Genomic DNA, 15,833 nt, shown 5'->3' with positions numbered 1-15,833 from the left:
AGAATTGGCTGAAAGCGATTACCACATTTTCATGCATATGATAAAGGGGCCTGCTCGTTGCTTCGACTCCAGCCAAAACTGAATGATGCAGTCACAGGATATTTGAAGTCTCAGCCGGCAGAACTATTTACAGGACGAATTTATCAGCTCGTCAGATGGTATGGTGATTGTGAAGAGAAGTAAGACAGATGTAATTTAAACATTTTAAATAGCTTTGTTTTTACTATTACAGTATTTCCATTATAGCCTAATGGAGGTACGTTACGGATAGTTCCCACATTTACCGTTAGTTACACGGGGAACATCATCTACGTGATCTGCCGCAAATTTTGCTTCTCTAAACACCGTGTCGGTATCTAGGAAGGTTTGGCGTGCGAGCCTGGATACCGTCCAACACAGGAACGGCAGTCCCAGGTGGTTCCGACAAGTGTCGCCACACTGAGGCAATTTTACATGCAAATTTTCGTGTTGGCACTCAGCAAGTTTGTAGATGCGTAATACCAGCCACAGGCTTCTATCTTATCACCAAATGATGTATGATGTATGATGATTAATTAGTTTACAGGAAAGGCGTTTAAGCTTTTAATGGTCCTGTGACATAAAACAAACTACCACCAGTAGCTAACACAGTTGACTGTATTTGAAGAGACCAGTCCATTCGTCCATTCTGTATAAGATAAAAGCATGCTGATAAACTTCTGGAGTCACATCGTCCAAACATGTAGCTTAATCCAACGAAGTAATAGGAAATGGGATGACAACTTACACATTTGCAGGGAAGGCGGAAGGAAAACTTGGAATTCTCTGGGCGGTTTCTAGGAAAGATATAACATTCAACAAGCTAATGCGACCATTTTTACTGTACTTCTCAGGACTCGTGATGAAGGCGAAGCATCAAACATCCAAACAGTTCAGAGACGTGGTGCTAAGATCGTAACGGGTCAGTGCGGCCCATACGAATATTTAACGAATTTTCTTAATTAACTTCACCATAAATCTGGGGAAAAGGTGAAACCTTGTTCTCGTGAAAGCTTGCTTGGTAAATTTAGGGAACAGTTATTCGAGAATCACTTCCCAGCAATTATGCTCGTCCTTTGTATATTTCGTGTAGTAACCATGAGATCTGAGATATTAGGGCTCTTACTGAGAAGCATAATCATTTTTCCACTCGCTGCATACACGGGTTGTATAGGACAGTCTCCAATATGTCAACATTCTGTTTAAATCAATAGAGACAAATACCGCGACAGCCTAAAAACTTATGTCTGCCCCACCATAGTCCAATCAGAGCCTGTTTTCTCAAACCTTGTGGTAGACCAGACATTAAATCTTAATTTGCCTCCATACCTTCCTTCTCATTTCCTCCTTTCTTCCTTCTTTTCTGCCCTTTCTTCCTGCCGCCGCCGCCCCCTTTCCGCCCTTTCCGCCCTTTCTTCCTGCCGCCGCCCCCCTCTTTCCGCCCTTTCTTCCTGCCGCCGCCGCCCCCCTTTCCGCCCTTTCTTCCTGCCGCCGCGCCCCCTTTCCGCCCTTTCTTCCTGCCGCCGCCGCCCCCTTTCCGCCCTTTCTTCCTGCCGCCGCCGCCCCCTTTCCGCCCTTTCTTCCTGCCGCCGCCGCCCCCTTTCCGCCCTTTCTTCCTGCCGCCGCCGCCCCCTTTCCGCCCTTTCTTCCTGCCGCCGCCGCCCCCTTTCCGCCCTTTCTTCCTGCCGCCGCCGCCCCCTTTCCGCCCTTTCTTCCTGCCGCCGCCGCCCCCTTTCCGCCCTTTCTTCCTGCCGCCGCCGCCCCCTTTCCGCCCTTTCTTCCTGCCGCCGCCGCCCCCTTTCCGCCCTTTCTTCCTGCCGCCGCCGCCCCCTTTCCGCCCTTTCTTCCTGCCGCCGCCGCCCCCTTTCCGCCCTTTCTTCCTGCCGCCGCCGCCCCCTTTCCGCCCTTTCTTCCTGCCGCCGCCGCCCCCTTTCCGCCCTTTCGTCCTGCCGCCGCCGCCCCCTTTCCGCCCTTTCGTCCTGCCGCCGCCGCCCCCTTTCCGCCCTTTCGTCCTGCCGCCGCCGCCCCCTTTCCGCCCTTTCGTCCTGCCGCCGCCGCCCCCTTTCCGCCCTTTCATCCTGCCGCCGCCGCCTTTCCGCCCTTTCTTCCCGCCGCCGCCACCGCCACCGCCCTTTCTTCCCGCCGCCGCTGCCGCCGCCGCCCTTTCTTCCCGCCGCCGCTGCCGCCGCCGCCCTTTCTTCCCGCCGCCGCTGCCGCCGCCGCCCTTTCTTCCCGCCGCCGCCGCCGCCGCCGCCTTTCCGCCCTTTCTGCCACCTAACACAGAAAACAGCCTGTAGCACTTGTTTATAGAATAGTAGCTTGTACTCAACTGCCTGCTTATGGGCACAGTTTCCTACTCCTTGGACCGAACAATCATGGTCCTAGGAATCAGTGCTGACGTGGAGATGTGACATAAGACGACAGATTTGTCAAAGCGAATTTTTCTACTTTTTACTATTTCTGAACATCATGTTTGGTTGGATTTGCCACTTTCGTGATGAGAGCTTTCGTTAATAGATCCACATCTCTGACAAGGAAAACTACCCGTCTCTTCTCCCCCCCCCCCCCCCCCTCTCTCTGACTTATTGGTAAGATGGCTAAGTGGACCGCTCGTCAGAAACTGAACACAGATAAAGAATGAAAACAGGATGAAAGTGTACTGAGCTGCGAAAAAAAATAGTGAACAGCCCAAGCTTCACAACTATAATATAAAGCACACTGGAACGGCCACGGCGTCGTGGTGAAGTGGTCACGGTGTTGGACTATGTAGCTGACGAGCAGTATATAATTTGTTTTTCTCACAACATTATGAACTGTCCGTCTGGTCATTGAAAACGTTTCCCTTTCTGTAGTCTTTGCAGTTACCATACTACACATTGGTTATAGAATATGATTCATTTGGTAAAAATACATTACCGTCGCAACAGACGAGGTACCACATGGTCGTCTCACATAATTGAAAACAACTAAGCGTGTATAAACTATGGTACAACAAAGTAACCCAAGAGTTAAAACTTCGAAAACTGAACGTAACTTCAAAAACGTAAAAGACCTGTTTTCACAGAGCATAGAGAAACTGTGTGATTGTGAAACTTTTGCGTTCATTTGTTGCATCTTACGTGACAGACGATTGTTTCCATCGTTTCATTGGGAGTAATCGCATTCACAGTAACACCTAAATCGGGCAAAGTGGCAATCTCACTCACTTACCAGGTGTACAAATTATGTGCGACGGCAAGAGATTTGTCATGACACTCGTACTGTCGCTAACGCCGTGTATGACACACCAGACGTTTTCCAGTGGCGGATTCGGTTGACTTGGCGCCTTGTCAGCAAATGTTCGCGGTTCCCATTCGAGAGCCACTTCCCTTCGGCTGCTAATAGTATTTGTACAGAATCAGCTTTAATTATAGGCCCTTTCCTTAAACATCGCTGTTGGAAAAAGACGTTACACCACGACACACACAAATTTGAATACAGCGGAAAAACATTGGCACGACAGAGCTTTGAACTTGGCCGCCCGCTTTGAAATTAAACACCGTGGCCACTTAACGACGTCACCGTTGCTCTGCCAGACTGCTCTGTTGCACTCCTTGTATTTGCACCGTTCACTGTTTCTATTGTGCTTTTTTTCAGTTCAGTACACTTTTGTTCTGTTTTCATGCTTGCTCTGTGCCCAGTTTTCGACGGGCTGTCCATTGGTCTTTCTTACCACTAAATCTGAGGGGGTGCGATTGGGAGTTTCCCTCGAGAGATACCTGAAAGTGTAACCTCGGCGCGAATAACTTGCACACTGTACTGTTACACTGGTGTCATCTCATTACTTGTTCATCGCGCAAGTCAGTAGTCACTAGACAATGGTTCAGACGTCAGCCTCTCTTACTCTCCTTTTCGGTTGTATGCTTCCAGTTAGGCTCACACACTAGGCTAATTGAAAGTGCTCTAGAGACGAGTAAAAGAGTGTACTTTCGAAACAATCAACTTTAGGTTTCCAAGGACGATGTCTTTAGAATGCGGCTCTTTCGTCACAATGTTCTTCGAACTGGTACAGCTTTTACATAAACTGATTTTTTAAGTTAACTGCTTTGCTTTCATCTGTTTAAGGTATGATTCGTTGTCTTGAAGGGCTCAACCATGAGGTAACTTTGAGGATAGCAGTGTTTTACCAAGTGTGTTCCGTTATTACACATTACCCTGCTGAAGACAGTTTAGCATAGCCTTCCTTTCGGACTTTGAACCTGACTTACACGGCCATATAAGGACGGACCTACAGTTTTTTTTTTCTTTTACTCTGTACTACTGTCCGACTCGACACTTCTTGTCTTACCAGGTCACTGACAGATGTGAGAAGTGGCACAAACAAAAACCTCCTGGGGAGGGCCAACCGGACATTCGGATTTGTAATCTGACACTTATCAGATAAACTTAAGAATCATAAAGATGGATCATCATCTCAGAAACACATATGATTTGTGATAAATATTTAAAGAAAATCTGACTGTAGTGTTCTTCATAGTAGATTAGCGTGGAAAAAGAAATTTCCAGCTAATATTTTTTGTGGCAGAAATAATTAATAATTGCCGATGATATTGCGGAACAGGGATTGTACTTCACATTTTAATAAAAAGGAGCCCATAGCGTAACTTCTTTAAATTCTGGTAACAGGTACAGACTAAAACTACGCAGCTGTTCCGTGCCCTGGCTCCTCACGTCATCTGGAGTCTTCGATCCGAGAATGGTCCTTTAGACCGAAACCGGTTACCAGAATTGAAAATAAAGTAAGTGCAATCTGGACTGCTTTTTTATTAAAACATAAATCACTGATTTTATGCTAAGTGATAGCAGGACTATTTTGCGTTTCCTGCAGCCACAGTTCCAAATTTAAAGTATATCACTCATAGATATTGGGAGTGAGGGAAGCGTTACAAAGATCTGTGAAAACGTGAAACAGTTGTATTCTGAAGAAACGAGTCTTCTTAGTTATTTAGAACTTTTACTGTAGAAATTCATAGGCAATAGATGTCCATGGCCTAGAGACAGTCACTGGCTTAAAAAAAAAAAATAAAGGGTGCGGCTTAGTCCGAGTTGGGCATGTAGTAGTTTTTCAAATATGACGTTATTGTGTGTGTCTTTCATATTACATAAAGAATCCAGAGATAACTTTAGATATTAGCTTAATGAGATGCATCTAATCTAAAACCCTTCTTTCTACGTATAAAAGACGATAGAGACTTCGAAGAGATGCTAATGAGTTGGCCGTACGACTAAGCTGCCAAACATGAATTTTTAGAAAAAATGGATCATAGGAAAACGCGTATGCACCATGGCTTCAACAGAAATTTTCTTTGGTCAAGCACAATAAAATTTCATAGATTATGGTCATCGTTAGGCGTTTTGACTATTAACACGAATATTCGTCCTCCCAGACAATTTCATTAGTTTTCATGGAAACCCGTATTGTTTAGCAAATGTCTTAGACTTACGTCGTCTATGTCTCTACAAACTGAAGGTCAATGCTCGAATGGTATTAATGCGAAACTCCAGGGATATGTGTTTACTTACTCATATCCTGTTATTTTCACATTCATAACGTAAGAAGAGTAGATGGTGTGGAAAGTCCCGATCCGTCGATATGACGTAAGTGCTGATTTATGTCCTTACTTCATAATTTAGTGATGACAAAATGGAATTCCACTGATGTCCTTGCTGCGAAGTCTTGTCATCTCAAAACTTCTGCCCAAACCTGGCAAAATGGGTTGCTTCTGTGTCATTTGCTTGTAACGGAATGCCTCTAAAAACGATGTCTGATTACAAATCAATATCGTTGGGTAACTTGTCTTCACAAAAATCTCATTTTTTCATTCGTGTAACACTACAGTCGGACCAACCACTAGAAGACAGGAGTAGGAGCTTTGTTTTAAATTTCCACAAGTAACAGCAAAATGCAGCACAAAGCAATGGCTGTCTACCTGTGTGGGCAAACCCTATAGCGAGAGGGGTTCACGCGTTTGTCTGGCAGCAAAGTTAAACTTGTTTGGATGACACTAACACAGAACTACAGTAGCACTGATACTGAGGCACAAGACAGTTACTGAAGTGTCATAGAAAGGCGACGTTCATTGGTTACGAGAGAGAAAACAGAATGAAGCAGATAAGATTTAAAAAGGTGGTTCTTGGTAATGACTAGATGGTACAAATTAAATGCAGGCTGTCAGAAATTATAATAGTGTCATAACACAACACAGGCATAATGTGGACAGCAATATTTTCAGAGAAAACTGAGAAACTGCGACGTACTTCGAAGACGTTTCGTGCAGGAAACGACTAAAATTACTGTACAGCTAAGCGTGGAAAATTGCTACAAGCGTTCGTATGGGCTGCAGTCATGATTTTAGCCATTATGTCCGTAACCTGAAATGAGTTGCACAACGTGCAGATTTTTTACCTTAACAATTTTCTACGAAGCATGATCCTCATGGCCACCAGACAACCACTTCGTCAGTTTTTGAAACTATACCTTACGTGCAGATCATGCACATCACTAAGTGTTTACAGTAACCTTATCGTCCTAGTTAGTAGAAAAACTTTTTTCACTGATTTAGTCTTTTTGTCACATTTCTTTGGTGGAAAGGTGCATAATAATTCTTTTTAATTTGAAGATGGTGTGCGTTTGTGTGAAACTACAAAATTATTTATTCTCGAGACGTAAGTTTTTTGATAAAGATCTTAATGTCTTGTGACTGCCAGCACTACGCAGATGAAATCCCGAGAACGTCACCACTAACATATTCCTTCCCCAGTTGTGTTATAAACGTAAATGGGGAATTTTGGAACACTGAATTAACTATAGTTGCCATAAACAGGAAAATTACAGTGAAATAATGAGAACATAAATAACAAGACAGAGTATTACTCTGTATGCATTATTGTTTATTAAAAATCATAAGAGGAAATGAGTTCCTTATTCCGTGCTTGCTAGATAAAAATGTATAAATCCACTTTCGCTAAATACAGTTTTTTTTGTCTCGGGTGTGAAGCTTCAACCCCCTAAATTGATGCACTGCAATCTAATACAGTGCAATGCATCATATGTAGTCAGTGCTCTTTGACGGATGTCCATTATGTGCAAGAATTGTTTGTAATACCAAAACACCAACGTTTTGGCTTAGAGCTACAACTAACCGGTTCTAAGTCTCATTTTCGAGCAGCAGTTTGGGTTGTGATGGATTAAGATTTTCTAAAAAAAAAAAAAAAAAAACATCCCTCCTCGACACATTTTCTCACATTATTTTAGGGAGAAATTTTGGTCCAAGTTTCATTTCATAAACAATAGAAAATTCGAATTACAAATAACTAGATATTTTCAGATACTTAGAAAACGTTTAATGACTAATATTTAAATAACAATGAAAACTAGAGTATTGAAATAGAAGAATGCTACAGACTAACGCGCACAAACATTCGTAGTTAGCACTACGCGTGTAGATTTTCCAATAATAGTGCTGTTTTGGACTGTAAAAAATGGTTCAAATGACTCTGAGCACTATGGGACTTAACATCTACGGTCATCAGTCCCCCAGAACTTACAACTACTTAAACCTAACTAACCTAAGGGCACCACACAACACCCAGCCATCACGAGGTAGAGAAAATCCCTGACCCCGCCGGGAATCGAACCCGGGCGTGGGAAGCGAGAACGCTACCGCACGACCACGAGATGAGGGCGGTGTTGGACTCCATCACAGTCGTGAACGCTCGCCAAATTGACTGTGTAGACGTGTTTTATATGCTTTGAAAACGAACGAAATCTTTGCACATTACAGACAAAAGCAGAAGCTTCCCTGTGACGCAGCCAGTTTATTTAACTGGGTTACTAGTCAACTAAATTCTTTAGCGTCTTTTGATCAGATATGCAGGTAGAATAGGAAAAACCTATTCGTGACCTGTTAACTACTGGGTGGCGTGTGTAAATGATCTCGGAGGTATTTGTATTTAATTTTAGACTCTGATTAGGCACACATCTGACGCTAACGTTACCTTATTCTGTTTCGTCGCTTAAGGAGAGATCGACATCATGAACACTGAAATGTTATTTACAGGAGGAACAGTACCGAAGAGATTTCATTAATATGTCATTAGTGTTAAGCTCAAGGCACATATAACAGCACTCCCTTACATTAAAACTTCCATCTCCACAGCTAACACAGGCATCAATCTCACAAAAGTATTGGACAGCAAAGTTAAATGTATCGATTACTTCGCTGAAGTCTAGTTACAGAAGTCGTCACGGTTGTCTATGGAGTATAGCTGGTCTTCAGTTGCTTTTATTGTAGCCGTCGTGCTGTGATGTTTACTAAAACTAGATATATATTCTTTGTTTATTTTGAACTCTTATAGCGAGGGGAGGCGGCGACGTTGAAATCAAGGAATTATTTCAAACTTTGTACACCTTTAGTAGGCCATTAATACAACGTAATGTGGAAGTATTAATATGCACTTCTCTGGCAATTCCGATACCATCGCAAGAAAAATTTCACGTTTTTATTATCTGGCTTATATAGCTGTGCGAAGGTGACGGACGTAAGTCATTGTGGACAAGTGGTTAGCTTTCGCGAGTAGCAAGAGGGTCATTCACTAGGCTATGGTTTGAATCCCACGAACACTTTTAATCTGTATTCTTTTTATCACTGGTCACATTATTTAGTATGACATTTGAGAGGTAATGTAAAGGGAAAAAACCCACGTGTATTTTTATGAAGTTGTAGTAATTTCATATAATTGCTGATTTACTGTGTGTTAAAATTTAGAGGACGAGGGACAGGCTTGGATAACCCAAGTAAAACCTCGATAAATATTGATGCGAATGATGTTATTCACAATCAGGAATATAGTAAGTTACAATGAGCCGGACCACAAGATGTAAAATTACTTGTCGGATATGCTCTCGCCATGTTATTTGTCCTACGGACATGGAAAACATAAATTGAAACTTTTTTGCAGATATTTCACGCAGGTACACGTGGTTTTTTTCATTATATTAACTTTCTAATATCATATAAATTAGATGACATGACCAGCGGTGGAAAAAAGTAATTTAGTTTGAACAGGAGTCGAACAATCGCTTCATACATATTCGCTTTAACGAAACTCGAATGCTAATCACTTGACCACCATGAACTCTGGCTCGTACGCACAGACACCTAGGCCACATAATACACGCAAAACTTCTCTTCAGATTTTCTCTGAATTGTCAGAGTAGTGCACATTATATTCTTTTAATGTCCAACTTAAATGTGTACAGAGTTTGAAGAAAATCTGTGATCTCAACGCTGTAGCCTCCCCTTGTAAGTAATGAAAGTCGACCTTGGATAATGTATTAGAAGATTTTTATATTATGGATCAAATTTGATAGCCCAGAAACAGCAATGGGAATGTGGGTTTCAGTTCTCAGGCATTTTCTTGATTGAAATTGATATATATACTATTAACATGGAGAAAAATGTGATTTGAGATCCTCAAGGAGGAACTGATTACTGTTATTTTCTGTCTTGTAACAGCGACTCAATTTTGCGTAAAAACACAGTTTTTTTGAATATTAGTTCATCGTAGTTTTTGAGAAAACACGTGAAAAGTTTATTCGTAATACTGACTAAAAGTGACTGGTGAGGTGACCTATAATTTTGAGAATGTCCTGTGCTGCATTCGTGCTCTTAGGTTTAGTGAGCATCCTCACATGGCTGTAGCTTTTTTCTTTGTGTAAAGTGCATTTTTCCACAAAATAGTCAACGCTTTGACATTATTAATAGCTATGTTCCTTCGAAATTTAGCAATTGGAGTTCTGCATTTTTATTTAGTCGACGATTTCACTTCATCATTCTGGCGAAAAAATTTATTTAGCGATGAGGAAAATGTCGCACAGGTGGGAAGTAGGTGTGCAGTACAGCGGTAGCCCATACGTTGATGGACTGTTTGCGAATTAAAGTTGTCGTAGACCATACTGTCAGCCCGCACCACGAACCCACTATCAGAAAAATTTACTTTCCTGGCCGCAAGTCTTAGAGGATTTGATCCAAATGACTGACAACAGTGAGAGGAGAGTTCTCCAGATTTGCAGAACGTTTTACAAGTATCCTTGAATGTCTCAGGGGAACTGGTCCAGCGGCGTGCTCCACTACCGAAAAATTACAAAAATCTACGCACACACAATGAATGCAAGAGAACTTCACACAATGTCAAACTACTGATTTGTTTGTGAGAAAACACATTTTACGTAGGGAAAAAAGTTGCATCCAAGTTGGAGAACGAACTTAAAACGCACAATCTTAGGATTCTCAGACTTCAGTTGACAAACTAAAAATCTCGTTGGGGTCTTATCTGAGAACGAGCGAGACTTATTTTGGGATCGTGTTTCGCAGCGTCCCGTATTCGGTGCAGCATTCGGATGTGAGATACAGTAGCGAAAATTTATAATTTTATAATGAATAACTGAATAAATAAAGCCCAAAATGCTCCAGTTTATAATACCGTTAAACTAATATATAGATAATATATTTTTACGCAGCAAGGATAATAGGTCTGTAATAAGATGAATTCACGAGATAATCCGAAGTCTGTAGACATGATGCTATTTGATTTAATAAAGTTACTACATTAAAAGTTGCCTTTTTTCATTATCGAGTAAACACGCCACATGCAAATTAACACTTATTTCTTGTAAAATATTACATTCGTAGCACCACAGTTCCGTATAGTCCGCAAGATGCCGTACGGTGCGTGGCGGAGGGTACCCAGTACCACTAATAGTCATTTCTTGTCATGTTCCAACCTCCAGAAAGAGCGAGGGAAAGACGGCTATCTATATACCTCCGTATGAGCCCTGATTTCTCGAATCGTCTTTTTGCGTTCCTTAATCGCAATGTATGATGGCAGCAATCACATTCAAATGCCGGTTCTCTGAACTTTCTCTATTGTGTTTTTCGAAAACGTTTTCTCTCCATCGATTCCCATTTGAGTTCCCGAAGCCTCTCCGTAACAGCTAGTTGTTATTGTTGTTGGGGGGACCTACTCGTAACAAATCTAGCGGCCCTCTTCTGAAATGTTTCAATGTCCACCTTCAATGCGACCTGGTAGGGATCCCAAACACTCCAGCAGTACTCAAGACTAGGTTACACCAGCGTCCTGGATGCGTTCTCCTTTACAGGTGAACCACTCTTCCCTAAAATTCTCCCAATAAACAGAAGTCGACCATTCGTCTTCCCTACCACAGTTCTCAAATGCTCCTTGCTTATCGTATCGCTTTGCAACGTTACGCCAGATATTTAAGCGACTTCACTGTGTGAAGTAGGACACTAGTAATACTGTATCAGAACAATACAGGTTTTATATTCCTACCCATTCGCATTAACTTACATTTTTCCACATTTACACCTAGCTGCCATTCATCACACCAGCTGAAAATTTATCTAAGTCGTCTTGTATTTTCAACAGTCACTCATCTTCGACATATCCCTGTACACCACACCACCATCAGGAAGCAACCGCAGATTGCTGCCAACCCTGTCCACCAAATCAGCGCTTCTATCACACTTCCCTGGGGCACTCCTGACGATACCCTTTTCTCTAATGAATATTTGCCGTCGAGGAGAACATACTGCGTTCTATTACTAAAGTCTTCGAGCCACTCGCCTACCTGTGAACTTATTCCATATGCTCGTACCTTCGTTGACAGCCTGCAATGGGGCACCGTGTCAAATGCTTTCCGGAAATCTAGTAATACGGAATCTGCTGTTGCCCTTGACCCATAGTTCGTAGTATATCATGTAAGAAAAGGGCAAGGTGAGTTTCCCTCGATCGATGCTTTCTAAAACTAGGCTGATTCGTGGACATCAGCTTCTCTGTCTGAAGAAAATTTATTATAGTCAAACTCGGAATATGTTAAAGGATTCTGCAGCAAACAGAAGTTAAGGATCTTAATCTGTAATTTTGCGGGTCCGTTCTTTTACTCTTATACAACGGACTCATCTGCGCTTTTTTCAGTCGTTTTAGACTTCGTGCTGGGAGAGAGATTCACGATAAATGCAAGCTAGATAAGCGGCTAGTGCCGTGGAGTATTCTTTGTGAAACCGAACTGGATTCTATCTGGACCTGATGACCTATTTACTCACAAATCCTGCAGTTGTTTCTCTGTGTCAGGGATGCTTACCACTATTTCGTCTACATGGCAGTCTGTCCGATGGTCAAATGACAATGTTTGCACGATTCTCCAGTAAGAACGATTTCTTGACGTGAAATTCTACTACCACACCAAACTGATCAACAGGGTACTGGATGGTATTCCTAGACCCCCTTACCGATATTACGTAAGATCAGAATTTCCTAGGTTTATCTGCCAGATCTTTTTCCAGATCTTTTTCTAAGGCGTGATGTTGGTGGTAGTTCTGTTCTTCGCGCATAGATCTTTCAGCAGACGCCCGAATGTCTACTAATCTTCACTCACCATTATTTATGCGTTCCCTTTTGAACTGTGAGTGCAACAGCCTCTGCTTCTCAGCCTCCGACGAATTTAGATATAAAACCGCGGTGGGGCTTTTCCATCGTTTATCCACTTACTAGGCACACAACTATTCAGACCACATGCGTATCTACTTAAACTTCGCCCATAATTCCACTACATCCATCTTACTGGAACTGATGCTGATTCACTGTCTGAGATACTAATGACTGCTTATTGCTCTGTTTAGCATAAACATTCTCCGAGCATTCTTGACTGATTTATTAACGTTCGTAATCATAGTTGCTATAACGCCATCATGATCGCTAATCCCCATTTCTATACTGACATTGTAGAAAACGTCCGGCCTATCTGTAGCCAAAAGATCTAAGATATTTGCATTGCGTGTGTGCTGCCGGGGTAGCTGTTACACAGTTCTCAGAAAACGCGTCCAAAAGAATTTCGCACGACTGTCTGTGCTCCCCGCAATGAATCCATAGGTCTCCCAGCCTATATGTGGCAAGTTAAAATTGCTTCCAACTAGTATTCCATGATTTGGATATTTGCGTGCTATTGACCCGAGACTATCTTTGAATGTCTCTAGGCCTGTCACAGCAGAAACAGATGGCCAGTAAAAACATCCAGCAATTAACTTGGTTTCAGTTGCACCTGTTATACGCAACCAGATAACTTCACTGTGACTCAACTTAGATCTCACTAGAGACGATATTTTTGTCAACTCCTATGGTCTCTAATCTCTTTCCGACAGTCTTTTGGTTTCCCTTGCTGCATATCGACTGGCGAGTGTTCATCAGAGCACCTAAAAAACCCTTATGTGCACTCCACAAGTACTGTATCCGAATAGCTGCTTCCCTAGTGTAGTGCACTCTGACCTATCAAGGCGAGCTCTACAAATCCCCGCACCACAACGCAGGTCTAGCAATCTGCAGCCAAGACCGTCAGTCGACGAAGCTTTTTGTTGAGATGCAGTACTCGGCTCCAAACCAAAGGATCAAGATCAACTCTGGGAACAATGCTGCAATGCGAATCGAGCAGTCTTAACAATCTCCTGCAGCCATCTGTACGAAATTAGGATAGCCTCAGAACCCATACGATAGGCGTCGTTGGTGCCTACGTGAGCAACACCTTGCAGATAGGCGGTCTGACATCCATTTCGACAGTGTCTCCAACCTTCATATCCTCCAATATACTTTAAAGTAAAGAAACTCTATTCTCGACACGAAAATCGTCTGAACACCGCAGTAATGGACTGGATGTGGTCATAGTTAGGTGGTGTATATATACACACACCCTCATCTTCCTCCGATCTTGGACGTGCTTTACCAGCCAGTCCTGAGGGAGCTAAAGTTTGTAGTACACACGTAATCACAGTGCACTTTAGCATGTTTCATAGTAAAGATCATTGCAGAAATGAAAGAAACTATGACAGGAAAAATCCTAAAGCCAACTGCTGATTGAATCCCAGACCTCAGGTTTTGTGAACTACCGCGAGTCTACTGGGCCACACTTCGTTCTATCTAGTACTTCAGTTCCAGTTATGTTAGACTATTTTATACTTGGGAGAGACAGGAGCGAAAGTTAAGTTGCAGCATCTGCAAAAATTTGAAACCCTCCTTAGACTAGGGTTATATTCAAGTTCTGCGACATAGTTTGTAATAATGGTACATTTTATGGACATTCTGGTGCAAATTACAAAACCAGTTTCCTTATTTGTACCACTTGCAGATGTTCATAAAATATAGTGGGTTCATTTTTCTCATAATTTCCATTAATTAGATACGAAGAAAAAAAACCTGCTGTTCAGGGTGGCATTGTATAAATAAATTTTGTAACATACTATTTAGGCTATAAGAAAAGAAATCTCAAAAACTTAAAATTTATCCAACTTTCCTCTACGTTTACCTGTCATTTCTCGCTGTATATTGCACCCAGTGTGACAGATGAAACACGTTCGAGATAACATCTTGACAATAGACTGCATACAGAAAAAAGTTTAATAAAAACAAAAATCGAAATGGATTATACGTTGTAACGATGTGCTCCTCGAGCTTGAATGCTGCAGCGGAAGTACTGCCTGAGAAATTTTGTCATTTCACCCCGAAAGAGCTGCACGTGAGAGAACGTGATGCTGCGACCTTTGCGTAGGCAGCGGTCGCCGTAGCGGCGACATTGGCGAGTAGTCTCAAGGCAGCGAGGCTGCGGGAAGCAGGAAGCAGGAAAGCGGCGGCGCGCGTCTACGCATGTAATGCCGGCGAGGTCGCCGACCGCGCCATCACCTGCCGCCAGCACGTGCAGGTTGCGCCGATGCCAGTATCCGCAAACCTGTTGTCTTCTGACCTTTGGTTTAACCCAGGTCTCTAAACGCATCATTACGCCAATACAGTATAGCTGAATGTCCTCTGGAAATAAACTGAGGTGACGAATCACGGGATAGTGAGATGCGCATAGACAGATGACGGTAGCAACGTGTACACAAGGTATAAAACGGCAGTGCATTGGCGGAGTTGGGATTTGTGAAAAAGTTTCCAATGTGATCATGGCAGCACAAAGGGAATCAAGACTTTGAACGCGGTATGGTAGCTGGAGCTCGATGCATGCGACATTAGATTTCGGAAATCGTTAGGGAGTTCAATATTCAGAGATCCACAGTATCAAGAGAGCCTAGCATATCAAATTTCGGGCATTACCTCTCACCACGGTCAACGCAGTGGCCGACGGCCTTCACTTAACGACCGAGAGCAGCGGCATTTGTGTAGTTGTCAGTGCTACCAGACAAGCAACACTGCGTGAAATAACCACAGAAATCAAATTGTATGACGAACGTATCCGTTATAACATTGCGGGGAAATTTGGCACTAATGAACTGGCAGCATATGACTGACGCGAGTGCCTTTGCTAACTGCACGACATCGCCTGCAGTGTCTCTACTGGGTCGTGACTATATCGGCTGGATCCTCGACGACTGGAAAACCGTTGCCTGGTCAGATGAGTCACGATTTCTGTTGGTAACAGCCGATTATAGAGTTAGTGTGGTGCACAGCCCACGAAGCCATGGACCCAAGTTTTCAACAAGGTATTGTGCAAGCTGATGGTTTGGGCTGTGTTTACCTGCAATGGATTGGGTCCTCTGGTCAAACTGAACCGATCAGATACTGGAAATGGTTACGTTCGGCTAACTGGAGACCATTTGCAGCCATTCATGGACTTCATTTTTCCCAAAAACGATGCTCCATGTCACCTAGCCACATTTCTTCGCGATTGGTTTGGAAGAACGTTGTGGACAGTTAGAGAGATTGGTTTCGCC

At 42.9% G+C, this 15,833-nt stretch overlaps 2 protein-coding genes across 3 annotated transcripts in view; one reads left to right on the top strand and one right to left on the bottom strand.

Annotated features, from left to right (window-relative positions):
• Window positions 1-15,833, top strand: part of LOC126297673 (elongation of very long chain fatty acids protein-like) — a 173,301-nt gene that overhangs the window by 53,765 nt on the left and 103,703 nt on the right. The gene's annotated exons all lie outside the window — the stretch shown is intronic.
• On the bottom strand, window positions 1,331-14,899 carry LOC126298108 (uncharacterized). Its single transcript, XM_049989429.1, has 2 exons — window positions 14,665-14,899; window positions 1,331-2,292 (listed from the first exon to the last, which is right to left on the bottom strand). The coding sequence occupies exons 1-2, from the start codon at window positions 14,897-14,899 to the stop codon at window positions 1,331-1,333; spliced, it is 1,197 nt and encodes a 398-aa protein (XP_049845386.1).

This window comes from Schistocerca gregaria, chromosome X (assembly GCF_023897955.1).
Source record: "Schistocerca gregaria isolate iqSchGreg1 chromosome X, iqSchGreg1.2, whole genome shotgun sequence".
In the NCBI taxonomy this organism is placed as follows: domain Eukaryota; kingdom Metazoa; phylum Arthropoda; class Insecta; order Orthoptera; family Acrididae; genus Schistocerca; species Schistocerca gregaria.
Note: the sequence above shows the minus strand (reverse complement) of the source record. Positions and strands in the feature narration are given on the sequence as shown.

What these genes read in the sequence shown, in the direction of transcription:
- LOC126298108 (XM_049989429.1), bottom strand. Translation starts at nt 14,899, where the DNA reads ATGATGCGTTTAGAGACCTGGGTTAAACCAAAGGTCAGAAGACAACAG. An exon ending in CGACCGCTGCCTACGCAAAG is followed by an intron (nt 2,293 to 14,664) that starts GTCGCAGCATCA and finishes TTTCTGTGTTAG; the next exon opens with GTGGCAGAAAGGGCGGAAAG.